At 38.5% G+C, this 27,192-nt stretch overlaps 1 protein-coding gene across 4 annotated transcripts; it reads left to right on the forward strand.

The window, feature by feature from the left end:
• The first annotated feature begins 25 nt into the window (after positions 1-25).
• On the forward strand, positions 26-27,192 carry Dram2 (DNA damage regulated autophagy modulator 2). 4 transcript variants are annotated; one of them, XM_036189656.1, is made up of 12 exons: positions 26-152; positions 1,092-1,168; positions 1,980-2,050; positions 2,486-2,533; positions 4,376-4,506; positions 10,653-10,797; positions 17,077-17,144; positions 18,730-18,869; positions 23,119-23,296; positions 24,031-24,113; positions 25,493-25,585; positions 26,088-27,192. In XM_036189656.1, the coding sequence occupies exons 6-12, from the start codon at positions 10,667-10,669 to the stop codon at positions 26,193-26,195; spliced, it is 801 nt and encodes a 266-aa protein (XP_036045549.1). In that variant the 5' UTR covers positions 26-152; positions 1,092-1,168; positions 1,980-2,050; positions 2,486-2,533; positions 4,376-4,506; positions 10,653-10,666; the 3' UTR covers positions 26,196-27,192. The 4 variants fall into 4 exon arrangements, with proteins under 4 accessions (XP_036045549.1, XP_036045548.1, XP_036045551.1 ...); XM_036189655.1 differs by lacking the exon at positions 1,092-1,168; XM_036189658.1 differs by lacking the exons at positions 1,092-1,168; positions 2,486-2,533.

Here is a 27,192-nt window from a genome sequence, read left to right on the forward strand (position 1 = left end):
TGCCGTAAAGCGCTGGCTGAGAAAAGCCTGCTGCGCGTCTCCGTGCTGCTTGGGAGCGCGCCCCGGGGCTCCACCCTGACTCCTGCAGCGGGCTGGGTCTGCATCCTGAGGCTGGAGCTGGCGGGTCCTGGACAGGAAAGGAAGACCCAGAGGTGGGTGGGGGAGACTGGCTGGCCTAGCCCTGAGCAGGTGTGTCTAGCTGGAGGCTGCATCGGAAGATGGGCTCTCAAGTGTCAGGCCAGGGCGTAGCGCGAGCCCCTAGCGCCACGCGGGGCGCGCGCCTAACCTGGCTCCGTGAGCTTCGTGGTGCACATGACCCTTCGAGGAACCCACGGAACCACCTCCGGGAACCCACGTTTCGTGGTGGATGACAACTAGGCTGAGGTTTCCGCACCGCACTTTTTCTCTCTTCGGGACCTCTACCAGCAGCATGTCCCCAAGTGGTGCTTCGGGCCAAGCTTGGCGTTGCTTATGTTTTCCTTGTCCCAGGCACAGCGAAGCGCTTGTACTTCAAGACTTGGGAGGAAGGCGGAGTGAGAGGGAGAAAGAAAATTTTAAAAAGTGTCTTAAACACTCTGCTTTTATTGAAGCAGCTAAGGAAACCTTTGAGTACCTTTTGTCATTCCTGAGCCCTTGTTTCTAGTTGGTGGGGGCTGGGGAAATTCAAAACTGAGATGTGACCTTGTGTTTATACAGAGCTCAGTCTACAACCCGCGATTGTGTTTCAGGGAGTGGTCCCTGGCTGAAAGGAAATTACTAGTACTGTGAATCCTAACTGCCTCGATCCTTTGAAAAACAGTGAAACAGGAATAAGTTCTCCAGATTTTAATTTATAGAGAAGTACCCAAATGCAGCAAATTCGTACTCATTTCTCCACCCTGTCACTAGATGATTTAGGATTAGCCATTAGAAAATATTACATTTGTCAAGAGTCATTTTTATGCTTTGGGACCTAATGGTCCTGTGTACCTCTGAAAAAAGCCTGGGACTGCCTGTTTGTTCATTTGGAACATACAGAGTTTACATTTTTATTACTCTTTAGCTGTCACCACTTAGAAAGGACAACATAACGAATTTCATTTTATTACCAGTGGCTCTTATATGTTTGTGGGAAAAAATGTAACTGGATTTCTGATTCATGGAACTTCAAAGAAAACAGAGAAGATGGGTGAGAGATGCAAACCAATTTGTTAAAATTCTTACTGTTGTCTAAAGTTGTATGTTTTCAAGTCATTTTAAAGCTTTTTTTTTTTTTTTGGTATTGGAAATTGAACTTAAGCCCTCTTGTTTGACACTCTACCGATGTCTTTAAAATGGTTCTTGGATGTTTTAACTCTTAAAATGGTGAACCATTAAAATTCTCATCTACTTTGTCCAAAATTGGTCTCCTACTTCAGCTTTTGGAGGTGAAGGTGTATGGACAATTAGTAGTCCTTCCTTTCCCAATTGTCACTGGCAGACAGTTACAGTATTTTAAGCCTTGCCTTGCCTCTAAACTTTAAACAACTAGAGTCTTCAAAGCCTAAACATATAAATACATCATACCTTGAAGAAATTCATACACAGCCAATATAGGTAGTTATGACTACAAAATTGATAAATCATTATAGTATTTTATACTTATATTTCAAATTAGAATACTATATCTCAGAAATGAAGTAATTTGCGTGAAATCCAATAACTAGAAAGTCATAATTGTAGGATTAAAAAAAAAAACACATTGTGTTTAGGGGTTAGAGAAATATGTCTTCTATGCCAAACAATAAGAAAATTGACTTCCTACAATTAAAACATCTTCTTAATTACAGCTTGTACATCACTGATATTAAAAATTTCAGGCATCAGCTCTTTAATGAAAAGCTTTTTGCTTATAATACTACATTCTAATGTTCAGGCTACAGATACTGTTTCTTCACTGGCTAAGAACAGTGCTGCTTAAAATCATGTGGTTGAAATAATGACATTTTCTGTGTATATAGATTTCAGGATTTGCAAAAGGAACAAGTTTGGGCAGTTCTGAAGATTGAAATTTTGTGAACTCATAAAATAGGTAATTTATCTTTCACATTGTGAAAAGGAGCAAATATTTAATAACTGCTTATAATAGTACCTAATATTTATTATCTCATTTAGTATTTTAATAAACCTCACTGAAACAGCTATTCTTTCAAACTGTTTAACAAATAGTACTGGGGCTTTGGGATGGCTCAGCATGGAACATAATCACCAGCAACTCTGAAGACCTGAGTTCAATCCCTCGGACACACGTAGTAGAAAGAGAAAACTGGTTTCTGAAATTCATTTTCTGGCCATATGGCATGTACACTCCTACACACACACACACACACACACACACACACACACACACACATGCGTACACACACACACCATATAAATAGATGTACTTTTAAAGTATTTAACAATATTAAAAGCTACTACTGATTATATATCACCAGTGTGTTGAGTTCTTTTTCTTTTGTCACAGTAACTTCTGGAATAACTATCTAGCACAGTCTGGTAGGACATTTCCATGGTAAGGAAACATTCTGTACTTTTATTGTCTTGTTGCTAGCCACTAGATTGGCTCTGAGCATCTGAACTGTGATGAATACAACATAGGAACTGAAATTTGGAATTTTATTATATATTCATTTGAATAACTGCATGTCCTAGTAACTACTGCATGGATGGGCAATCTGTGCTGAAATAATTTCCAATTTTCAAAGGAGAAACTGGCTCAAATGAGTTTTGAGGCTTGCCCAATCTCACATAGTTTTGCTTTTAAAAAACTGTTACATAGGGGAGTGGTTAATTTGGAAATGCAGATTGTATGGATGGAGAGGGGGAAAAAAGCAGTCCAGCCAGGAATGGAGAATCTAAACAAGAGTGGCTCTACTATATAATGAGTAGAAGGATGAAAAAAAGGAGTAAGTGATTTACAGAAGTAGAATTGCCATTATTTAGTGATAGCATGTGAGATTTTGGAGAGCGCCTACTCTGCAGGAGTTACTGTGAAGTCCAGGAATCTAAGAAAAATGATAATTCTGTTTATTGAAATAGAAAATACAAGACCAGTTAGTAGAGTTAAGATGATTTGGTGTCAGTTTTTTGTTCTTTCAACAAATGTTAAGTGATGGTGGGTGAGTCCCTGTGTTTGCAGTTGGTGACGTAGAATCTCTCATTCACTTCGCATACCTTCATAAATGTTCATACTATAGAAGTAAAGACCTAGAGATGTGAAAGTCAAATTTTCTCGGCTAGTGCTTTTTCATGCAAAGAGATTAGCAAAGGTTGTGTGTGTAGAAGATAGTATTTCCGCCGTGTGTGTGTGTGTGTGTGTGTGTGTGTGTGTGTGTGTGTATGTGTGTGTGTGTTTCTGTGTGTGCTGGTGTACATGTATGCAAGTAGTTGTTGAGGACAGAGTACAACCTCAGGTGTCATCTACTTTTTCAAAGATAGAATGTCTCACTGGCCTGGAATTTGCCATGTAGGCTAGGCTGACTAATGATCCCCAGTAACTGTCTCTGGATTACAAGCACTCTGCCACACCTGGCTTTTATTTACATGGATTCTGGGTTAAACTGAAATATCTTTCCAGCCCTCTGCTGTGATTTGAATATTAAGAAAGATCTAGAAGTAAAAAACAGTAAAATGGGGAGGAGGCCATCCTACTTGTAGTGGGATGAGCCAAATGTTTTGAGCATACCTTTTACCCACACACCTCAATTCTGAATAGTTCATGTTAGCTTTTTAAATGCAAAACACATTTTCTATGAAAGAAAATGGAAGTCTTCAGCCAGGCATGGTGGCTCATGCCTATAATCCCATAACTTAGAGGTAAAATGGGAGGATTTGAAGTTTGAAGTAACTCAGATAATAGTGTATTCCAGGCCAACCAGAACCGAATGGTAAAACCTTATGTTAATCAACCACACTTCCTAAAACAAGGAAAGGGAAATGTTCCAGACTGAAAAGTCAAACAAGGAACTGAAGCAAGAGAGATAAACTAGTTGTTATCCTCCTTGTAAGCATTTGGCTTACAACTTAAAAAGAACAGTGAAGGACAAGGAATACAATTCTGCCTCCTACTGGAACAGGAAGGGAGGATTCATACCTGGATCTCCTGGTTACATGAGCTACACAGCATGCTTACGGTTTATGCAAATGGTATTGAGATTTCAGTGAGTAATATTTTCATAAGATAAAATGCAAACATTTCCTCATAATTACATAACTCACAACCTCTGAACTACCTTTTAACAAATTTAGTCAGGTTCTGTGTGTACACATACTCGGTGAATGGAGGGCCAGAAAAATCTCTCCCTCTTGGCAAAGAGAGATCACTGAAATTTGTCTGTTTTCTTCACACGTCCAGGTGGAAGAATAAAGACACCATCTGAGGACTGGAAACTGTGTAAAGCCTACCGTCACTGACTCAAAGTTCAAGCTCGCAGTCTACATGGTCTGAAAAACTAGAAGCCAAGAATTAACACAAATTTGGCCCAGGTTAGTAATAAGTCCATGTGCCTAGCAAAATCAAATACAGACTCTCCTTGATAATTCATCCTTAATTTCTCTCTCCCTGAAACAATTCATCCTTAATTTCCCTCTCCCCACCCCCGTGTGTGTGTGTGTGTGTGTGTGTGTGTACATGTATGTTCCTGCTCAAGTGTGTCATGTTGCACATGTGCAAGTCAGAGAACAATATATAGGAGTCAGTTCTTCCCTTCTGCCATGTGCATTCTGGGACTCAAACTCACCATTAAGCTTCTTAGAACTGGTCTTTTCAAACTCTTTTCACTCATAACTCTTTCTCACCAGAGGAATTTTTACATGATGTTGAATATATAGATACATGAACTAGATAAATAAATCAGACATTCATGATAAAATCATAAGAAACTTATTTTAAAACAGTTCTTTGGAAAAAATATAGTTTTAGCATTTATGAAAGATCATAGCAAATTTGAATGCAATATGGCAAATAAACTTGTTTAATTTTATTTATTAAATCACTGAATATTTGACACTCTAGGGAAGTGTTTCTCAACTTGTGGGTCATGTCCCCTTTGGGGTCAAACAACGCTTCCACAGGGGTTGTGTAAGACCACCGGAAAACACAGATACTTACATTCCAGTTCATTATAGTAGCCAAATTACAGTTATGAAGTAGCAGAGAAAATAATCTTATCGTTGGGGCTCACCACAAATGAGGAACTGTATTAAAGGGCTGCAGCATTAGGAAGGTTGGAACCACTGCTCTAGGGCAAAGTACATCCTCTGTGTTTTTCAGAGTTGATAGACTTTATTTTATCCTATTTATGCTCCTTTCCATAAATATGTCATGCTAGGTGGTAGAAGTCATTTAGGACCATTTCATTTGCTAGCGATATTTTCCTAATGCCAAACTGAAATCATTTAATGACTTTTTGTTTGTTTGTTTGTTTGTTTGTTTTGACTCAAATCTGTAAATCTGAAATTTTAAAATCAAATATTCAAACCATTTCAATCAAGATATACTACACACTGAGGAATGACAGGAAAATATGAAAATATTTGTTTTCTCTAATTAAACCATTATGCTTCTTTAAGAACAGAAAACTTTGTATTTGCACTAAAACCTGATTCCTAACACACAATAGCTTTGAATCTGATTGAGGTGTTTCAGGCAGTGTCCACTGATAGTGAGTACATGGTGCAAAGTGTACCTTGTGAGATCTGAGCCGAGAATGCACAGAAATTGTGTAATACACACCCAGACAAACACCCTCTGTAACACACGCCCAGACAAACACCCTCAGGTATTTCTGGGCTCATCACACTGTTGAATTTAGATTACTGTTGCATGTTCAGAAACCTTTCCCTGTTACCAGATTTTTTTCATGACCCATAGTTTAAGAAGCTAGAGTTTAGAATAGTTTCAGATTTAAGATCCCACAAATACAAGCTTATAGTTGGAACCCATAAAACACATGGAAGAGGTTTGGGAGGGTAGTTCAGTTTCCTAGCATGCAGGAAACACTGGGTTAGATTCCTAGTACTATATAAACTGGATGTAATGGCACATACCTATGAAATCATAAATCTTCTTGACTACATAGGGAGTTCTAGCCAGGCTAGGATTAAAAAAAAGAAATCATGTAGATTTTTCTCATTTTGAAGTTTTATAGTTAATATAGTTTTGTCATTTCATAGGGCATTCTATGATCAATTTTGAGTTAATGATTTATAGAAGTATAATGTATGGCTTATTATTTCATAGATAGGACAAGTTGGTCCACTACCTTTTGTGTACATGATAGCCTTTACTTGATTATGTTGCCTTTATTCCTTTGCTAAATAAATATTAGTTGGCTTTAGCTAATTGGTTGGGGGGGGGGGGACGGGAGAGAAGAAAGAAAAAACTGTTTCAGAAAATATTGGAGACTATGTACTAGCACATTGCAGGTTTCTAAGAGGTCAAGCTCTAAGAAAAGCACACATAAGACTTGACAAAACCAACAAATAATAGAACTGGATTCCTACAGACTTGAGAGAAGAATTATTTGGAAACAGGAATTAAAATAGCATTTAAGAGCTGACTAAGGAAATATAACTATCAGGATTATTCTCTCAAAAACCTACTCTAGAAAAAGTACCTAGAGGATGTTGGCAAGGAATTTTCAAGAAGAATAAATAGATAAATGAAGATGCTGATAGAACATTAAGGACTGGAAGAAAAGAGAAAAACCCTAGGAGATTATGACAATTCAGACAGGAAATTACTGGAATCAAACTTATACTGGTAGCTTTTTAGAACGAAGGAAAAGAAACTTACTTTAGCAATACAAATATACTTATTTTGCAACTAGTCATATGATTGAAACAGATGACAAGTTGCGAATGGCTGAGATTTCATCATTGGGAAAGTCAGCCTGAGACAAGGAAGTAGGAGATTGTAGAGCAGTATTCAAACTCAAGGAATTTGATTTGGTATTTACAAAATTGATGGGAAATACTAGGAACAATTACTTTTAATTTTAAAGTATTTATATTTTTAGCAATTAAATTTCTAAAACTTTAAGTAAATGAAGAGGTAATTCACATTCTTGACTTGTTAGTACATAACATCTTCAGTCTAGAGTTTAAGGAGAAAATGGCATGTAGTATGTATTTAAGTGATTTTTTTTTTAACTCTTCGTATAGGAACTGGAAATATAATAGTTTCTGGCTTCTAAAACAACTGTTTCTTGTTCTTCTAAAATTGAAGTTTAGTAAGAAAGGAAAACCAAACAAGATGATACTGTTCAGTGTGATTGGTGTCGTTGTTGGTGATGTACAGAGTGCTGCTGGAAACAGCAAGGACATTGAGCTTGAGCTAGATTTGAAAAATGTGTAGAGATTGGAGCTGGAGAGATGACTGCTGTTCAGAGCACTGGCTGTTCTTTCAGAGGAGAAGAGGACTTAGGTTCAATTCTCAGCACCCACAGAGCAGCTCACAACCATCTAACTGTAACTCCAGCTCCAAGGGATCCAACACTCTCTTCTGACCTCTCAAGGCACTGGGGACACATACACAGACATATATGCAGGCAAAAAACTTATACACATAAAATAATTTAAAATAAAAATGTGTACAGTAGGTGTGGGGGAGATGATAGCCTCAGGTAGGCAGTATGTTCCTCTGTGGTGTGCCTGCAGGCACCGAACCCACGCTTCTGTATAGTTGTATTCTTCTGACACTTAGTTTACTAAGCACCTTGGGGCCCAGGTGGCTCAATTTTGTACCATCCATGGACATATTGCTTACAGGCAGGTCCAGCAAGTAGTTCTTCTCTCTGTGTAGGGAAATAAAGAAAAGTTCCTGGAAATAGCAGAGCAGCTGCATCTCAGTCATGGGAACTCTGCTGTCATGCAAATATTCCTCTACTTCCCCTTTACCATCAACATAGGCTTTTGCAAGCTTTCTGCCTATCCATCTTCCCATGTTCTCCAGGCTACTGTAGATCACAGCGGAAGCCCTGGTGCTTGGGCAGATTTACTAGCAGCATGCCTTCCTTGTCATCCTGTTCTGGCTGCAGTGCTCCCACTCATTGGTCTTAAGGAAACCAGAAAGCCCTAGGCTGGTCTTGTCACCCTGGACTCCCTGTATTTTTGCATTCTGAAGCCCTACTGTATTGGTGAAATTACTAGGGCGACTCCACGTACTTAAAAGGGAGGTTTATTTTGTGGCGTAACTTACAAATGAAGGGAGAGGTAGATTGTAGGGTCTGGCAAAGGTATGGTGTTCTCTGGAGAACTCTGCTGGGTCTACCTCCAGCGTCCAGGGTCCGGGCACCAAGAGATCCTTCTCATTTGGATGCTGGGTCTTCAGCATCCTCTCTCAGCCCTGCCTTGTAGGCGTGACCGTTACAGAAGCCTCAATGGGGGTTGGAACTTCCAGGCCAATGCTGGAATGGCTACCCACTACATCTCCCCCTTTGTCTAAATAAGAAGGTTCAGAAGCCTGCCACAGCCATACAGTTTGTAAACAATGTAAGTCTCTTGTATGCTTACTTGGTTGGGTCTGAGCGACTGTGGGACTGGCAGGTAAGAGAAATTTGTCCTGACTGTGGGCCAGGCAGAAAAACTCTACCTACACTACTGTCCTTTGCTGTCTTCTCTCTACCATCCATAGTTGCAAGTCAAACTCTGGACTGTGGTGGTATTGTGTTCCCCAAAATATTGTGTGTTCCCTGAAATAAACATATCTGGGGTCAGAGAACAGACAGCCACTAGAACAAAGCCAGAAATGGTGGCTAGAAAATGGTAAGAGTAAGCTATAGCAGAAGTTGGGCGGTGGTGGTACACACCTTTAATCCCAGCACTTGGGAGATAGAGCTAGCTGGATCGCTGAGTTCAAGGCCACTTTAGAAACAGCTAAACATGGTGACCCACGCCTTTAATCCCAGAAACACAACCTTTAACCCCAGGGAGTGGGGGCAGAAAGAAAAGGTATATAAGGCGTGAGGGCCAGGAACTAGAAAAAAAAAGCATGTAGTGAGTAAAGCATTCAGCTGGTTAAGCATTCCGACTTTCAAGCACAGTTCAGCTGAGAGCCATTGGGATGAGGATTCAGAAGCTTCCAGCCTGAGGAAAAAGGATCACCTGAGGAACTAGCAAGGTGAGATAGTTGTGGCTTGTTCTGCTTCTCTGATCTTCCAGCAATCACCCCAATAACTGGCCTCAGGTTTGGTTTCATTAATAAGACCTTTTTAAGTTTCCTATTACACTGGCCCCTATCTTCTTGAGAAGCTGATATGGCTCAGTTGGTAGATAACTTATCTGGTATACCCGAATCCCTGGGTTTGATCCTCAGAACCTGAGCAACCAGGTATGGTGTGGTATACACTTGGAATCCCAGCAATTGAGGTAGCCAGCTTGGAATGCTTGAGACCTTGTTTCAGAGAAAGAGTAGCACACTGACACATACATAGGCAGGCAAGCTGAGGCTGAGGTAGAGAGTCCCTGACCTCTGGATTTCAAGGTTTTAAGTGTTACTTGGTTGACAAAGGGGAAAAAAATGTGTTTGGCTCCAAATACCACATTTCTTATTTACCATGAGGGCCTGCTTAAGAGGGATGAGGTCCAAAAAGCCTGACCAGAGAGACTATGGGTCTGCTGTAGAATATAGTGCAAATTGACAATCTCCACCTACCCACTTCAGCTCAAGAGCCCTTCCCCTCATCTAGATGTCTTATGTGCTGGCATTTATACTGTGGATTATGGGCATCCTCCACTACTTCTTTTGTTCAACTGATTTGTGTCTTTTGGATTTTGTATTGAAACTGCATTATAGAGGTATGATCATATGAAATGAATGAAAAATCCCAATCTTCTCATCATACCTAGGTCTTTCCTTCTAAGGGTGGTTAGGGGCTACACTGCCCAGCCAACTCATCAGTCTATAAGACATTTGCCAGTCTACAGATTACAAAGATTTTAGTAGTTTTCTTTTCCCCAGAAAACAGAAGACCACATTCACTGATTTGACCAATTATAGGTTGAGAATATTAGGGAAAAAACTAGCTGTGTTGTAGATGTAGTAGGGGTATTTTTAGTGTCGGAATAATACATTTTAACAACTGCCTTAATTGATTTACATTATTGTAATATAGACATGACCTAAAGTATATGGGGTATATGTAGATTATAGGCAGATCCTATGCATTTTGTATGAAGGACTTGAACATTTTTGTATTTTGGTATCATTGAGGTACTTAGGAAACAGAAGGGTAGCTTTATACTTAATAGCATTACAAGGTCCAGTTAGAAAGTTATTCTAATAATCTGCCCAAAGATGTAACAGTTTAGGTAGAGTAGTAGCAATGAAGACAGAGAGAGAAGGTAGACTGCAAAGAAATAATAGGAGAAGAATCAGGATTAGGATTTAGTTATGTGTGAAATGATGAGGTAAAAAGCAAGTTTCTGGCTGTGGCCAATGGGTGAGTCTTAGTTCTGAAAAAATGAAGAGGTGGTGCTGGAATGGTATGGTGAGGAGGCTTGTGGGATAAGAGCACATACAGGTGTGGGGATACTTGCACATCAAGAATACAAGTTTTAGGGAGTGAGTGGCTAACAACGAGTGGGAAAACTTATCCATTACTGTTTCTCATTTGTATTTTCTGCTGTAGACAACCTGTTTGAAATGTGGTGGTTTCAGCAAGGCCTCAGTTTCCTGCCATCAGTACTTGTGATTTGGACATTTGCTACCTTCGTATTCTCATACATCACTGCAATAACACTCCACCATGTTGATCCTGCATTGCCCTATATCAGGTCAGTGAAACATATTGGTCATTTAGAAGTAACCCCCAGCTGGAATTGGAACACAGGTCCAGGTAAGTGCCCTGCCACCAAGCTACTTTCCCAGACCACAGAGAGTCTTTATGACTAGTTTGTAGCTTTCATTGAATGTGGCCTTTCAATTTCCATTTGAAAATTCAAGTTTTTATGCTGCCATCATAGCAAAGGGAACATAAAATAGAACTTGCATTTGCTTTTCTCCATACAGTGAAGAAAAATGGGAACAGTGGGATGAGTCATAGATGCTAATCTCTTAGTAACTTATCTTTTAAATAAGTGCTTGAGCTTGGTTCAGAAATTAGAATTAGAATTACTTTCCTCTCAAAGTTCAGAAATGTTGTAAACAATAGTAGTACTGGCAAATAGTTATTGATTTATTATGTGACAAGGTAATGTTCTAAGTCCTCTTCATTGCCTTGGGTAATTGAGTCCTTATATCATCCATGTGAGGTAGAGAAATTTATCCCCATTTAAGAAGAAAAGCCCTGTAGTCATCCTCTGTTACTGTAATATAAATCTGAAATAACCAACTAAAGGAGAAAAGGTTTGCTTTGTCTCACAGTTGTAGAGGTATCAGACCATGATTAATCAGTCCTGTTTGAGCCTGGGACAAGACAGATGTCATGGCAATAATACATAGGGAACAGAAGCACTCACCTCATGACCTGTAAAACAAAGCAAGCAAGAAGGAGGCCAGAGCTTTGTATTTCCCTTTAAATGTGCATTCACAATGACATAAAGACCTCTTACTGGGGCTAACATCTTAAAGGGCCCACCAACTACCCATAATGCTTCCCTGTAGACTAAACCTCAAACACCCGCAATAGCTATATCACAGAAGGAAGGTCCTGGAAAGGTATGTGTTTTGCTCAATGATACACAACTCATTCAGTGATTTAGACCTACAGTTTTACTCTAGGCACTGTGTTCTTACTTTTCATGACTTGCTGGCTAGATATTTCTGACAAAATAGATATCAATAGTTATATTTTTGAAATTTCAAAACTACTAACAATTTAATTATGGGTGTTGCATGTACTGTGTTTATAACCACTTTTATTATGAGTGTTTATCATGCAATGTATGTGTACATGCTTGATGCCAGCCAGGTTAGTGCATCAAAGTCCTTGGAACTGGAGTTACAGAGGACTGGAAACAGCCATGTAAGTGCTAGAAACTGAACCCAGGTCCTTTATAAGAGCAGCAAGTGCTGTTAACTTCTGAGCTACCTTTCTAGCTCTGCTCATCCCATCTTTTTAAATTGAAGCAGTGAGTAATGTAGTTGGAAGGTTTCTCCGGTCTTGCCCCACGATCCTCTGGTCCCTCCCAGGCCCAGCAGTCTCTCAGCCACTTCTAAAATAATCATTCAGGGGCTTAATATTATTTACAAACTGTATGGCCTATGGCAGGAGTCTTGCTAGCTAGCTCTTATATCTTAAATTAACCCATTTCTATTTATTTATAAGTTGCCATGTAGCCATGGCTTACTGGCACTTTCACATCTTGCTTCTTCTGGCGGTGCTGGTGTCTCTCTAGACTCCGCCTTTCTCTTTCCTGTCTCTCTCCTTGGATTTCCTGCCTGCCTCTAAGCTGCCTTGCCATAGGCCAAAGCAGCTTATTTATTAACCAGTGGAAATAACACATATCCACAGTGTACAGAAAGACACCCCCAACAAAATAATTATTGCAACAAACTTAACAAGGTGATATTGCTTATAAACAGGAAGTCAGTGGGGCTGAGCTGTTGCAAAGGACCCATGTGTGGTTCCCAGTGCCCACATAGAGTGGCTCCCAACTACCTGTAATTCCAGTTTCAAGGAACATGATGCCTGCTTCTGGCCCACACAGGCACACACACACACACAAACATGAATTCAAAATGAAAAAATTTTTGAAAAGTCAAATGAAAGTCCCTTCTTGACTCCTGAAGTTGCTGCCTCTGAAGGAGACAGATGGTTGACAGCTTTTCTTTCAGAGTTTGTTTTGTAGTCCATGATTTTAAAGAATTTTTTCTCTCTTTTCTTCTTTTCCTCTTTCTTACTGTTAATAATTTTTTACTCTGTAATTTTCATTTTTAAAAGTAATAAGATGTTATCTCCCTCTCTGGCCTTTAGAAATAATATGATAATAAAGACCCATCGCACAACTTTCCATACTGTGCTGAAATGTATGTATATTTCTCTGTGTGGTATTGCTGGATAGACAAAATGGTAAGAAGGCTTTGAATTTGACACTGCCAGACATGTTTATGTAGTCACAAAGAGAATATGAGAAAAATAATAATTATGGTTTCTAAGATACTAAAGTTTAAAAACATTTTTAAAAGAAAAACATGAATTAAATAGGGAGAGAAGAAGAGTTAAAGGAATTAAATAGGGTTAGAGGTGCTAAAAAACACCATCATCAAGTACAGCTCAGCAGGCCCTGGTGTTTTCAGCCAAATGATTCCACCTGGAATATAACAGAAGCCTTTGGAACATCTTAGAGACACTGAATGAATTGCTTTTCTTTAACCTTTGCCTAACCTTTGTGTTTGTTGCAGTTGTTTCATTTCCTCATTTATTTCTGATAGATAACCCTTATAACACAGAAAACATCAACTTCAAAAAGGTGATAAACCAGAAGGTTCAGTTGAGCCATTCAAACAGATGAGTTTTTATGCTTTGGCAAATAAGTGGACTTCAGAAGGGGTACCTTATGGCTATGGTTTCTATAATGGCAATAACACACAAAGGTCATACACAAATTGGGTGCACTTAGAGACGTTTATAAAACCGACAATTTTTTATGATTTCAAGAGTTCATTTCTGGTAATAATTTGACAATTACCCTTTTGTTAGAGAAGCATACAGTCAAAAGAGCCAGACATATTCCTTGTAACTCTGCAAGAAGGTGCATATTTGAAATTGATGAGGGCCTGTCAGCATTTTTTATTTCCCCTTCTGAAAACTTATCTTCTTGCATTCAGAGCTTTCTGTAACCTAGGAGCTAATGAGTGTCTTGAGTGTTTCAGTTCTCTGTCAGTCTTGTATGTGATCTTTCCAAGTTCCTGGACACTCTCCCACCCCACACTCCACCCCATTTCCTTCTGCTTTTATTTTTCTGATAAAAAGCTCTGTTTTACTGCTCTTTCTCTAAAGTAAGATATTTAAATTATACCTATAACCTACTCAGACTCATTTCTTTGATCTGCATGATGCATAACTAAGTTAAGCTAAATACGCCACAAAAGAATTTCCTTTTGGTTTGTGAGTGCTATCCAAACAGTTACAGACAGCCCCAAAGGGCATAAACAAATGCAAAATTCACTTCCAAAGTGAATTTATAAGTGTGTGCTTCAGATGGGGTGCCAGCCATTGGGCTGTATAGCAAAGGAAACAGTCAGTCCAGGGAAGGGGAGTACACACAGTGGGAGTGAATCCTGGCCAGCCATACATCTGATAGAGGGTTAATATTCAAAATATGCAGTGAACTAAAAAATAAAGAGCCAAGAAAATGATCCAATTAAAAATAGGCTATAGATCTGAACAGATTTCAAAAGAAATAAAAATGGCTAAGAAATATCTCAAAAAGTACTTAACAACCTTAGCAGATAGAGAATGCAAATTAAAACTCCTTTAAGATTTCATCATACAGCAGTCAAAATGGCTAAGAACAACTGACCAAAAATGCTAACAAGAATGTAGGGAAGGTGAACCCTCATTTACAATTCATGGGATTGCAAAAACAATGTATACAATTCTTACAAAGTTAGAAATAAATCTTCTGTATGACCCAGCTATACCACTCCTTGGCCTATTGCTCAAGGATTTGACATCCTGCTCCACAGATACTTGCTCAGCCATGTTTATTAACAATCTATCCACAGGCACTAGGAAATGGAAGCAACCTAAATGTCCTTCCACTGATGAATGGATGGATAATGGAAACATAGTACAAATACACAATAAAATACTATTAAGCTGTAATGAAAAATGAAAGTATGAAATGTTCAGGTAAATGGATGAAGCCAGAAACGGCTATATTGAGTTAGATAATCCTGACCTAGAAAAAAAAAAAATGCTGCATATTCTCTCTCATCTGCAGTTCCCAGCTCCAAATCTTCAGATGTGAGTACATATCCTGGAGCAATTGCAGAAACCAAGAAAGTGAAAAGGACTATGGATGGGAAGGAAGAAGCTCGAGAGAGGGGAGTAGCAAGATACAGGTCCTGTGGAAAGGGGAAAAATGGTATGGGAGAAATACAGAGAAGAGAGGGAGGAAGTATAAAAGACTTTGTAGATGTTTGAAAAAGCCATATGGACTCATTAGTTTATGACTATCTGAGCTTACATATAATATATATAACTGTGTGTATATACCAATATGTAGTTTAAATGAAAAGTAGCCACATGGAGTGATCGAATTCTCCCTGCAATAGCCATAGACTACCTAGCAAAAACCCAAGAATAGGCATGAGAACCTTCCTTTGTGTTGCTGGTCAGGGGATTCTAAGCAACTGCCCAACGAGTACAGACTATTGCTGTTGCTCTGGATTGCCTCACAGAATGTGAAAGTAAGTCCCCGTTGCTGAAGACCCATGCACTTTAGACACAGGACTAAGCACTCAAGCTGAATCTGACCTGGGAGCCGCCTCCCTGCGGACTAGCTCTCTTAGTACTAGAGTGTGCTGTGCAAGCTGCAAAAGGAGAAAAGCAATCACTGTACTTGCCTAATTGTGATGCCTACAAACTACAATGACCAACATGGCAAAGATACCCCCAAAGGTGCAGTAGTGGCTGATATATCAGGGCAGTAATAATCTGTAATACTTTATTTCAAGACTAACAACTTTGTCTTTTTAATCTTTGTAGTAGTTTTAGAGAAAGGCAGAAATGCTTATTGGATGTTTCTGCTCTGCTGGACCGTTTACATGCATTACCTCACATTTTATTTCATCCTTGTGTTGATCTAGCAAAGCTGGGAATAAATGCTAGTTCCAATTAGCAGATGAAAAAAATAGTGTTAAGGAGATAAAAGAATGTATTGAAAGATTTACAGTTTTTAAATGGCTTGTTTCTATCTTGGTCTGTGCAGTAGTCCACTGTGCCCTGGAGGATAAGAGTGTAAAAAGATCTGTTGAAATGCATTGTAGTAAGTGGTTTTGAGGATCCTGGACAGAGTGTTGTCAGTTATGGTTTACTAGAGGACTGGTCAAAGGTTAAAAGTAAGAAGATGCTCAAAATGGGTCCTGAATATGAGTTCCATGAGGGTGGAGGTTTTGTCAGACTTTTTTATCCTCTCTACTCCTGTCCCAGAAATGATAACTACAGTGGTTTAAATGAAAATGGCCCCCATAGGGCCATAGGGAGTGGCACTACTAGGAGGGATGACCTTGTTGGAGGAAGTGTGTCACCAGGGGTTGGCTTTGGGGTTTCAGAATCTCAACCCAGGCCCAGTGTCACTCTCTGCTGCCTGCTGATCCAGATGTAAAATCCTTGGCTCCTTCTCCAACACCATGTCTGCCTGCATGTTGCCATACTTCCTGCCATGATGATAATGAACTGAACCTCTGAACCTGTAAGCCAGCCCCAATTAAATGTTTTTCTAAGCTGGGCGGAGGTGGCGCACGCCTGTAATACCAGCACTCAGGAGGCAGAGGCAGGTGGATTTCTGTGAGTTCGAGGCCAGCCTGGTCTACAGAGTGAGATCCAGGACAGGCCCCAAAGCTACAGGGAAACCCTATCTCGAAAAAACAAACAAACAAACAAAGTTTTTCTAAGAGTTGGCCATTGTGTCTCTTCACAGCAGTAAAAACCCTGACTGTAGAACAATAACTGATGAATGGTGTTTGATAAGTATTTTTAATATCAGTTGATGAACAGGCATTAATTGAAGTATAGGCAATCAACAACAGGTACAAAGAGACAAGAGCTATGAAAGAGCCAGTGCTGCTTACAGAATATTCTGGTGAAACTAATGCATTGATATATTTGTGCCTAATTTTAGATAAGTGCCAAATGTGCATTCAACATTTTAAGAATAATCCTTTTTTAAATTGGTTTTTGTTGATTTCTGCTATATGGAAATATAAAAAGAGCTGAAATGATAGAAAAAGGGTAGGCAGATATTTATAAACTCAAATTATGTTCCCTTATAAATATATGAGTTGAGTTGAGGGGCTTTTAAAAGAAAGGGTTTTAAAATAGCTCTTGTTATGTATGGTAGGATAATTAGTGTAAGAAGCCTACGTACTTTCTTTTTGTCTTTCAGTGACACTGGTACAGTAGCTCCAGAAAGATGCCTCTTTGGAGTAATGCTAAATATTGCTGCAGTTTTAGGTAAGTAATGGAAGTGAGAATGGTTTTAGCCCTCAAATGAAGAGTCAAATTGATGTTTTCTTTAAAAATTATGTCACTGCTTACTTTCTATTTATAGTTCAGAACGTGTTACTACTAATTTATGGGTTGTAGTTATGTTCTTAAAAAAAAGAAAGAAAGAAAGAAAACTCTTTGTTATATAGTGGTAAGCATTTCTGCCTTCCAAGAAAAAAAAAAAGGTACAAATATCAAACTTTAGAAATACACTTTGAAGAAATATTATATGGTTATTTGACTTCTTATCTAAACCGAGGTTCCAGATACAACCAAACATTCCTTTGGGCCTCTTAGATAGCTTTCTTGAACAACCAGTGTGAAATCAAGAACTGTAAGTAAGCTGGGCGGTGGTGGTGCACGCCTTTAGTCCCAGCACTCGGGAGGCAGAGGCAGGCCGATCTTTGTGAGTTAGAGGCCAGCCTGGTCTACAGAGTAAGATCCAGGAAAGACGCAAAGGAAAGCTGCACAAAGAAACCCTGTCTCAAAAAAACTAAACAAACAAAAAAAAAAGAGCTGTAGGTAAAATTGATGGCTACTAAGTTCTTTCATGAAAAACAGTTTAAAAGTAGAGATGGAATTATGTTTTCACTTCTGATTAATATTCTAATGCCATGGAGTTTACTGTAGTGTATTATATTCAAGCTCTTTTTGTGAGCCATATTATTATTAATTTAGTAAAATATTTTATCAAATTTGATCATTTAGAATAATTTCATCTGTCAATTCAGTCCATATTATTTTCTTGTGTGAAAAAAGAAATTAGGAGTCATGAGATGGCTCAGGAGGTAAAGGTACTTGCTTTCCGATCCCTAGAACCTACTTAGGGGAAGGCGAGAATCAGCTCCCAAAGACTGTCTAGTGGAACACACACAAAATAAATAAATAAATGTAGCAGAACATTGAAAAAATATAAGAAAAATAATTTATAAAAATGTTTTCTCTTTACACTCTTCAGAACCACATCCACAAAGCATGTGTCTGTTGTGTTTATTATACTCCTGAGTTGTTTGGCAATAGCTGTGCGATAGAACATTTGATTGGCCCTTTCTTGAAACAACAGTATGTAAAGCAGCCTCTGTCTTCTTGTGCAGCTGACTGTTGTGCCTACATGAGCCACCTATGGTAGCCTGAGCTAAAACAGTGCAGAAATAAGGAGGGAAACTTTTTATTTGTTTTATCTATGCATGTCCCATATGGATTCTACTGTTGATTTTGATGCTGAACCTAAAAATATTATGGGTTTAATATAATAAGAATATCATAAGAGCTTTTTTCAAAATACATCAAATTTATTTTCAAAGCTTTATACTAAATAGCTGTAGACATGAGGTCCAGGGAAGGCTCAGGTATACAGAGATTCAAATAGTTCTATGGTATGACTATAAAAGTTCTTTAAAATCTACACCTGTTTTTGTGTTCTCCTTTCAAGTTAATGTTCAAAGGACAAACCGTGTTTCTGGATAGCAGCTGACCTTTGTGAACTCTTCTCTGGAATTTTATTCCCCTGGTTACTCATTACTTCGTTGTTTTTCAAATTCTCTTTTCCCAGGTATTGCGACCATGTATGTTCGTTACAAACAAGTTCATGCACTGAATCCTGAAGAGAACCTTATCATCAAATTCAACAAAGCTGGCCTTGTACTCGGGATACTGAGTTGTTTAGGACTTTCTCTTGTGGCAAATTTTCAGGTTTGTTTTTTAACCAAGCATGGGTATTTTCCCGAAATGCTTGGGTGTCTGTGGGAAAATGAGAAGCCGAGCTGTTCAGTCATATGCTGCTCCTGCCTCTTCACCTAACAGAATTAAGATATATTTGACTATTTTAGAGACAGCTACTTTTACTATTATAGTAACCAATATTCAGTGATCTGAAAAAACATAAATACTTAGAACTGTGTGTCAATACAGTCAGGATAGTAACTAGATGGACTTTATTATACTTCCTGGGAGGTTACCTCAAGATCAGACAGAACTAATATACATTATAAGTGACACATTGTGGATCTAAACTTTGTTTTGTTTTCTGTGTTCATTCTTATTCACATCACCATACCAGACCTCTTGGCTTTATTATTTCGGATAGGATCACTCTCTTGATTATACCTCCTAATTCAACTTTGGACATCTTGAACATTCTGACTTTTACTCATAACTTCCTTTCTGGCCTCTTCATCCATAGACTGTACCTTGAATCCTAATTGGTCTTATTAATAAAAACTCAGAGTCAGATATAGGGATAAATGCTGAAAGATCAGAGAGACAACGGAGCAAGCCACAGCTACTTCTTACCTCACCAACTTCTCAGACTGTGTGGGGCCTGAGCTCCTGTCTCCTCCCGTCTTATATTCCTCTCTCTGCCCAGTCATATCACTTCCTGTCTCCACTTCCCTAGTGCTGGGATTAAAGGTGTGTGCCACCACTGCCTGGTCCTATGGTTAACTAGTGGCTAGCTCTGCCCTCTGATCTCCAGCTTTATTTGTTAGAGCACAAACAAAATGTCACCACAGTAGATACTAGCATTATCCAAATATCCACCTGCTCCCCTTCTTCCCTATGTAAGGTCTTGCCACTTAAAGTGGCGAATATTATCACCTACCTTTTATCCCTCCTTTATGATATTTTTAGGGGTGGTGCTTTGAGGAGAGTTTAGCACTATTTTGAATATGGTGATGACTGACTGATTTCCCTCATAAATATTTCTTAGGTGCTTCTGCTTCTCATTATTTTCATTTCTCATTCCTTTCCTGCCAATTCCTTTTGAAGAAATTGTTCATCTATATTTACTCTTACTTTCCTGTACTCAATTCTCAAAAAAATAATAAAGATTCTCTGTTGTCTTGCTTAAAGCTCCAAAGAATTTATATTAAGAAAGAATAATTTGATAAACTCAGATATTGAATCTGATTAAAAGACCTCTCTAATCTCTAGCCTCATTTTTATATCACTATGTTCTTAACGTTGCCATTGTGTATAATGCTGGCCCATTTTGTTGTTGTTCCTTAAATAAAGCAGGTTTATTTAACTCCTTTACATAGGTACTTGAGCATGCTACAAACCTCAATCCTAAGATCTAGACCTCAGTGTAGATTACTTTTTCCTAGAAAATCTTTTTCCTGGGTTCTACTGCAATATATTCTGAGTTTTCTCTTTTTATATTCTCTAGTTTGAGAAAGCTCTTCCTTTATACTTCTTATGGGGAGGGGGGGGGCTAGTTATTTTTTAATCAGTGGTTGTTTCCATTTTCTTCTTCTTCTTCTTCTTCTTCTTATTATTATTATTATTATTATTACTATTATTATTATTTGGTGTATGTCTCACTAATTGTAAGTGCAGTGGTTTACTCACCACTGTAACTCCAGCACCTAGCACACTACTTAGTGCAGGTAAGCTCTCATTGGTTATTTAGGAACTTTTTGAGAAACACTGAAAGTACTAAAAAGGTTGGGGAAAAGATCTCTTATCATATAGTTGCTTGTATTCAAGAGAAAGCCCAATAATTATTAGAATGTGGTACTTGAAAATATAATTTAATATAAATTGAATGTCTTTGAACAATGTGTATGTAATATTCAACAAAATGGATAGTGAGTGGTAAGAGTCCTCAATGTCCACTTACAAGAATGTTTCCCTTCTGGGAGATTTATCCTTCAGGAGGTTTGGAAAGGATTGGTAAACAGGGAGATACGGTTTAGCTTTCTAGGGTTGTCATATGAAATACCATGACTTGGATAGCCTCAAAAAGAAACTTAATCTCTCAAAGTCAAAGTATTTGTAGGGTTGATTCTCTTTCATGCTCTTCTTTTTTTTTTTTTTTTTTTTTTGTCTTTTGAGACAGGGCAGTTTTGGTGCCTTTCCTGGCTCTCACTCTGTAGACCAGGCTGGCCTTGAACTCACAGAGTTCTGCCTGGCTCTGCAACCCAAGTGCTGGGATTAAAAGCATGAATCACGACCGCCGGTTCTTTCATGCTCTTCTATACAACTGGCTAGTCCAGAGCTTTTGCGTCTCATCCCAGTGGTCTTCAATAGCCTTAAGCTCTTTTTCCTTTGTTACCCAGTTTCTAAATTATGAAACTAGATATAACAAGCTGTAAGTTTATTTTTTAATATCTAGTTTATTTGGACAAATAAGCCGAAAACTTCTCGTGTATATTGTTGAACTTTTCAAAACTAAAAATAATTTTCTTTTTATACAACATATTCTAACCACAGTTTCTCCTCCCAGATCTTCCCCACCTCTCCACCCATCCAACTAACTCCACACCTTCTTTCTTTCTGTAAAAAACAGACAAAAGAAAAAACAAAAACCAAATGAACCAGAATAAAACAAACAAAAATTCAGAAAAAGTAGGAGAAACACACATATACATACATACACACATGTACACACACGTGCCATTTAAACACACAAAACTATTTAAACACAAAATTGGGAACCAAAACAAAAGAGCAGTAAGGTAAAAAATGTCCAAACAAAGCATTTTGAGACAAAAAAAATCTCCAAAATACCATTATGTTTGTTTTGTGTTGGTCATCTACTGCTGAGCATGAGGCCTGCCCTTAACTGTACTTTGTATACCTAGCAGAGACTCCACTGAAACTCCATTGGAGAAAATTAACTTTTCTTTTGTGAGCAGTTGTTAATTTGAGATAGCTTTATGGTTAAGGATGGGGGCACATGTCTACTTCCCCTCTCAGTGCTGGAACTCCATCTGGCTTGGACCTGTACAGACCACATGCATGCTGCTAGTCTCTGTGAGTTGCTGTGTGTCAGTTCTGTGGTATCTGGAAAACACCATTTCCTTGATTTCTTCTATCCCCGCTGGCTCTAATGCTCTTTCTATCTCCTCATCTACATAGTTCCCTGACCCCTGAGGGAAGGGGTTTGATGAAGACATCCTACTTGGGACTTAGTGTTCCAAGGTCTCTTACTCTCTGCATATTATCCAATTGTGGGTCTCAGTATTCGTTCCCATCTCCTACAGGAGGAAGCTTCTCTGATTATAGCTGAGTGAAACACTGACCTATGAATATACCAGAATGTCATAAAGAGTCATTTTTATTGCTATTTGGTTTTCCCCTAGGTCCATGACCTATCTGTTCTCAGGTTCTTGGCCACCCAAGCAGTGTCAAGCATGGGTTCTATCTCATGAAGTGGGCCTTAAATCCAATCAACTAGTGGTTGATTACTCCTAGAACTTTGGTTCCACAATTGAACCAGTGTATCTTGCGGGCAGGTCACCATTGTAGAATGAAGGGTTTGCAGCTGGATTGGTATTTACGTCTCTGCAGAGTACCGTTCAGTACCATGAACATTAGTCAGTAGGTGTAAAAGCTCTAGTTAGGTAACAGCATGGTTTCTCCATGTTTAGTGAGACTTGCAGGTGTTGTCTTCAGCAATAATAGGCAATAATAATCCCTGTGGCATAATCAATACAAACCTTGTGCCATGAAGGCCTTAAATTACATTTAAATTTAAACTCCCTTCCGCTGATATGCCTAGCTCTCTGCTCTTTAACCTACTTGCCTTTTTCTATTCGTATTACCATTTTGTACCTTACTATGGGATGTCCTTATTTCTGAAGCTTATTATTTGTTTTTGTGTACCTTCACCAGAATATAAACTGTGAGGGCTACGTGTCTATTTCATTCATTTGCATATGAATGGCTTTAAAAAATATTTGACACTTAATAGGACCCAATAAAAATGTTAAATAAGTAAAACAAAATAATACATGGACACTTGTTTCCATTTTTATTGTTGGCAAATGAAGTCATCTGGTTTCACTATAATCTTCCAGTGCTTTGGGGAAGTAATTTGTGAAATCCCAAGTTTCCCCACTTGGCCCGATTGAATTATCTGGCTTGTGCTTTTAAATGACATGTTGTTGATGTGTTCTGAGTTTCTCTCATTGACTGACTTCGTTTTTCTGCTTCTCAGAAATCAACACTATTTGTTGCACATGTATGTGGAAGTGTGCTTGCCTTTGGTATGGGTTCATTATACATGTTTGTTCAGACCATCCTTTCCTACCAAATGCAACCTAAAATTCACAGCAAACAAGTCTTCTGGGTCAGACTGCTGCTGGTTATCTGGTGTGGAGTAAGTGCACTTAGCAGTATCCTTTGTTGTAAAGTGTGGTTTGCATTCAAAGAGAATGGAATAACAAGACGAGTATGACAGGTGCAGTGCAAGTACCAGGTTGTTAATTGTAATATCTTTAGATTGTTTTATATGTATGGGTTTTTACCTACATGTATGTATGTGCACCATGTATAAACCTAGTAGCGACCAGCATCCGAAGAGGGTGTCAGATACCATGAAATTGAACTTATGGATGGTTGTGAGATACCATGTGAGTGCTGGGAATCAGAACTTGGTCCTCTGCAAAAGCAACATGTATGTGTTTTTAACTGCTGAGGCATTACTCCAGCACCCCACACCCCTTTAAAGTCACTCTAGGCTAAAGACTGTTACACAGGAAATTTAGTCAGAAATTAAGTAATTGAGCCAGTAACAAAAATAATGTTTAGCATAGTCATACTTCAGAGAAATCAAGGAAGAGTTGTTATGCTCACTTGAGAAAAATTATTCAGTGGAAATTTATGGTAGAGCTGCTAGGTTTTGATCAAAGAAGGAAGGGTGTGATGGTATAAATCATTTCCTGGGGGCCCTCTGGATAGATCTTTAGTTTTAATACTGCCATGTGATATTAATTCTTTAAAGAAATAGGATTGAACCATAGCAACAAATGTGTAAGCTAACCTTTAAAGTGTTTTTTTGGGGGGCGGGGGTAGGATTTACAAGTTTAAACCTTCAGAACTCTGAGATTCTTCCTTGACTTTTTTATAGTGCTGACTTGCTCATCAGTTTTGTACAGTAGTGATTTTGGTGCTGATATAGTACAGAAACTACACTGGAACCCTGAGGACAAAGTAAGAGTTTAAAGTCTACAAAACGTGTGTGTGTGTATGATATTTTTAAAGGATTGATTTTTCATTTTAAATTTATCTTTATTTGTATGTTTCTATATGTCATGTATGCACGTGCCTACACAGACCAGAAGAGGGCATTGGATCCCTTTGAGCTATATTTACATGCAAATAGGAACTGCCCAACATGGGAGGTGGGAACCAAACTTGGTTCCTCTGGAAGAGCAGCAAGCATTCTAACCACTAAGCCATCTCTCCAACCCTGCATCATATGTTATAAGTTAGTATACAAACTCTAAAAATAGTCCTTATGAAAGTTTATAGTGAGTATTCTTGAACTTTTCCTAGTGTCATTTTTACGAATTTTATGCAGATACATTCACACTCATGCACTGTGTGTGTGTGTGTGTGTGTGTGTGTGTGCGTGCGCGCGCGCGCGCGCGCGCTCTTGCACATGTGTGTATACACCTGAAAACTAGAGGACAATCTCAGGTGTCAGTCCTCAGGTGCTATACAGCTCGTTTTTTGAGACAGAGTATTTCACTGGCCTAGAGGTCACTGATGTGTCTGGCCACCAAGCTCCAACAATCTGCCTGGTTCCACCTCCCCAGTTCTAGGTCTCAGACGCATGCACCATCACACTGGCTTTTTGTGTGGTTCTGGTGAGAGAATGAAGGTCCTCACATTTACACAACAAGCATTACCAACTGAGCATCTCCCCAGACTCCCTCCAAATATACTTTTTAAAGACTTACAGTGTTGAGCATCAAACCAAGGGTCTTGTAAAAACTAGCCACAACTTGTTTTGTTGCTTGGTGAGGGGATATTTAATTTCACTCTGTGGTCTAGCTGACATTAAATTTGTGATCTTCCCTCAGCCTCCTAAATGTCAGGATTACATGTGTTGATTTATAAATCTTATGGCTCAGGGAGAAGAAATAACTCCTTGGTTGTACAGTGTAGATTATGTTTTGTTTTGGTTATTTAATGGAAATTATATTTGTTCTAAGTGAAACTCAGACATCTAGTATTGTTTAGGAGGTATATTCCTAACAGCTACTGCAATTCTCAAAACACATTCAAAACTCAAAGGTTGATTTTCAGAGGGAAGATTGGCCTATAAGAATTTGATGTGCCGGGCGGTGGTGGCGCATGCCTGTAATCCCAGCACTCGGAGGCAGAGGCAGGTGGATCTTTGTGAGTTCGAGGCCAGCCTGGTCTACAGAGCGAGATCCAGGAAAGGTGCAAAGCTACACAGAGAAGCCCTGTGTCGGAAAAAAAAAAAAAATTGATGTTGCTTAATTTGAGAAATACTATAGATTATTTGAATAATTGTGAATAAAACTTCACAAAACTCTGCTGTTTCTCCTCTTTGACTCAAGGGTTATGTGCTTCACATGGTCACTACTGCAGCAGAATGGTCCATGTCATTTTCCTTCTTTGGATTTTTCCTGACCTACATTCGTGATTTTCAGGTAAGAAATGGTTTCAATTTTATTCAGTAAAACTTCATATGGAATAGCAGGATATGTCATTGGCAGATTCCCTGTCCTTTTTTAAAATGAGCAGTTTAAAATCTGGTACCAGAGACAGTGATAGAAGAGTAACTCCTGGTGAAATTATTTCTGGATTTGAGGAAGTAGTGTGTTGTGAGTACATTTCAGCTTTGATAATGGAATTGCAAAGCATATCTGAAGAAATTCTTTGATAGATTTCAATAATCTGGTACATTCACATAGGCCCAGCCCTAACACATAGTTTCACAAAAAAACTACAAAAGAAAAACAGGAAACTTATTGAGGAAAAATACTGTGATATCCCCATTTCACTTGGTGATGATGCTTGTGGCAGTGACTTCCTGTTCCCCATTAGATCAGTTTTTATCTCTGACTGCATAAGGGAGCCTGTGGAGCATAGTGAAGAGATGGTCTCTCATAAGCACCAAACTTCTCTCTATAATTTTCTTTTCTGTTCCAGAAAATTACTTTGCATGTGGAAGCCAATTTACATGGACTGACTCTCTATGACACTGCTCCTTGCCCTGTTAGCAATGAAAGAACACCACTGCTTTCCAGAGACTTTTAATGAAGGGTAAAATACTTCTGTGATAATTATGATTCTCAGGGATTTGAGAAAGATGAACAAACGTTGCTTATTATACTCTGAAGATTTGAAATAGTTAATCAAGGCTGGCAGTGACATTAATGAAAGTGGTAATCAGGAGAAATGTAATAAGCCATCTGATAAGTTTTCTTAAAAGGATGCCATTAAGAAGATTATCTAAAAACATTTATGCCTAGACTTTTTTTTAATCTCAGAAAATAAAACCAAAGGATAATACCATTGTAGTGTTTGCTATTTTATTGAAGAAAAACAGACTGAAGTACACCAAGTTGTCTATATAACTGGCCTTAAATATTTTGTAAGTCATTTAAAAACATCTTTTGTTAGGAGCACTTTTATGAGACATTTTCCATAACCCATAATAATCAGCATTGGTCAGCAGATCATTTAGAATCAGGGTTTGAAGTTGAAGTTTTACCTTATTAATACATTTCTTATAGTGCTTAAATATGTGTCACGTTGTTGTTGTTGTATAACCCCCCTGTAAATAAGACCTGGCCTGAGTTCATATGAGTTCTTTGAAGGCTTCAGTTTTGCACACAAAAAAGTCATTGGTATTTATTTGATTCCAGACACATGAATACTAACAGATCTATCATGTGTGCTTGCAATAATTTCATAGAGTCTAGTCTCTGAGATTAGATTTTTAATTACCAGTAAAAGAAAGAGGTATTGTTGTAAACACTTCACCATCTTCTTCTCTATAAAAATAAATGTTATGGCTGATGACATTGGCAACCTGATGACCCGAATTCAATACATAGGACCCGCAGAGTGGGAAGGAGGAAAAGACTCCTCTGACCGTTATCCTCTGACCTCCATATGCACACACACAATGAAGAAATGAATGTGATAGCTGATAATACACAAACGATGGTTGACATTCCAAAATAAGATTGCAAAGTCGGTAAACCAAAGTAGATATGATTAATAACAAATAAAATTACTCTACACTCCA

This window comes from Onychomys torridus, chromosome 6, assembly GCF_903995425.1.
Source record: "Onychomys torridus chromosome 6, mOncTor1.1, whole genome shotgun sequence".
Taxonomy (NCBI): domain Eukaryota; kingdom Metazoa; phylum Chordata; class Mammalia; order Rodentia; family Cricetidae; genus Onychomys; species Onychomys torridus.

What these genes read in the sequence shown, in the direction of transcription:
- Dram2 (XM_036189656.1), top strand. Translation starts at nt 10,667, where the DNA reads ATGTGGTGGTTTCAGCAAGGCCTCAGTTTCCTGCCATCAGTACTTGTG. An exon ending in TGGAGTAAGTGCACTTAGCA is followed by an intron (nt 23,297 to 24,030) that starts GTATCCTTTGTT and finishes ACTTTTTTATAG; the next exon opens with TGCTGACTTGCTCATCAGTT. An exon ending in CCTACATTCGTGATTTTCAG is followed by an intron (nt 25,586 to 26,087) that starts GTAAGAAATGGT and finishes TTTCTGTTCCAG; the next exon opens with AAAATTACTTTGCATGTGGA.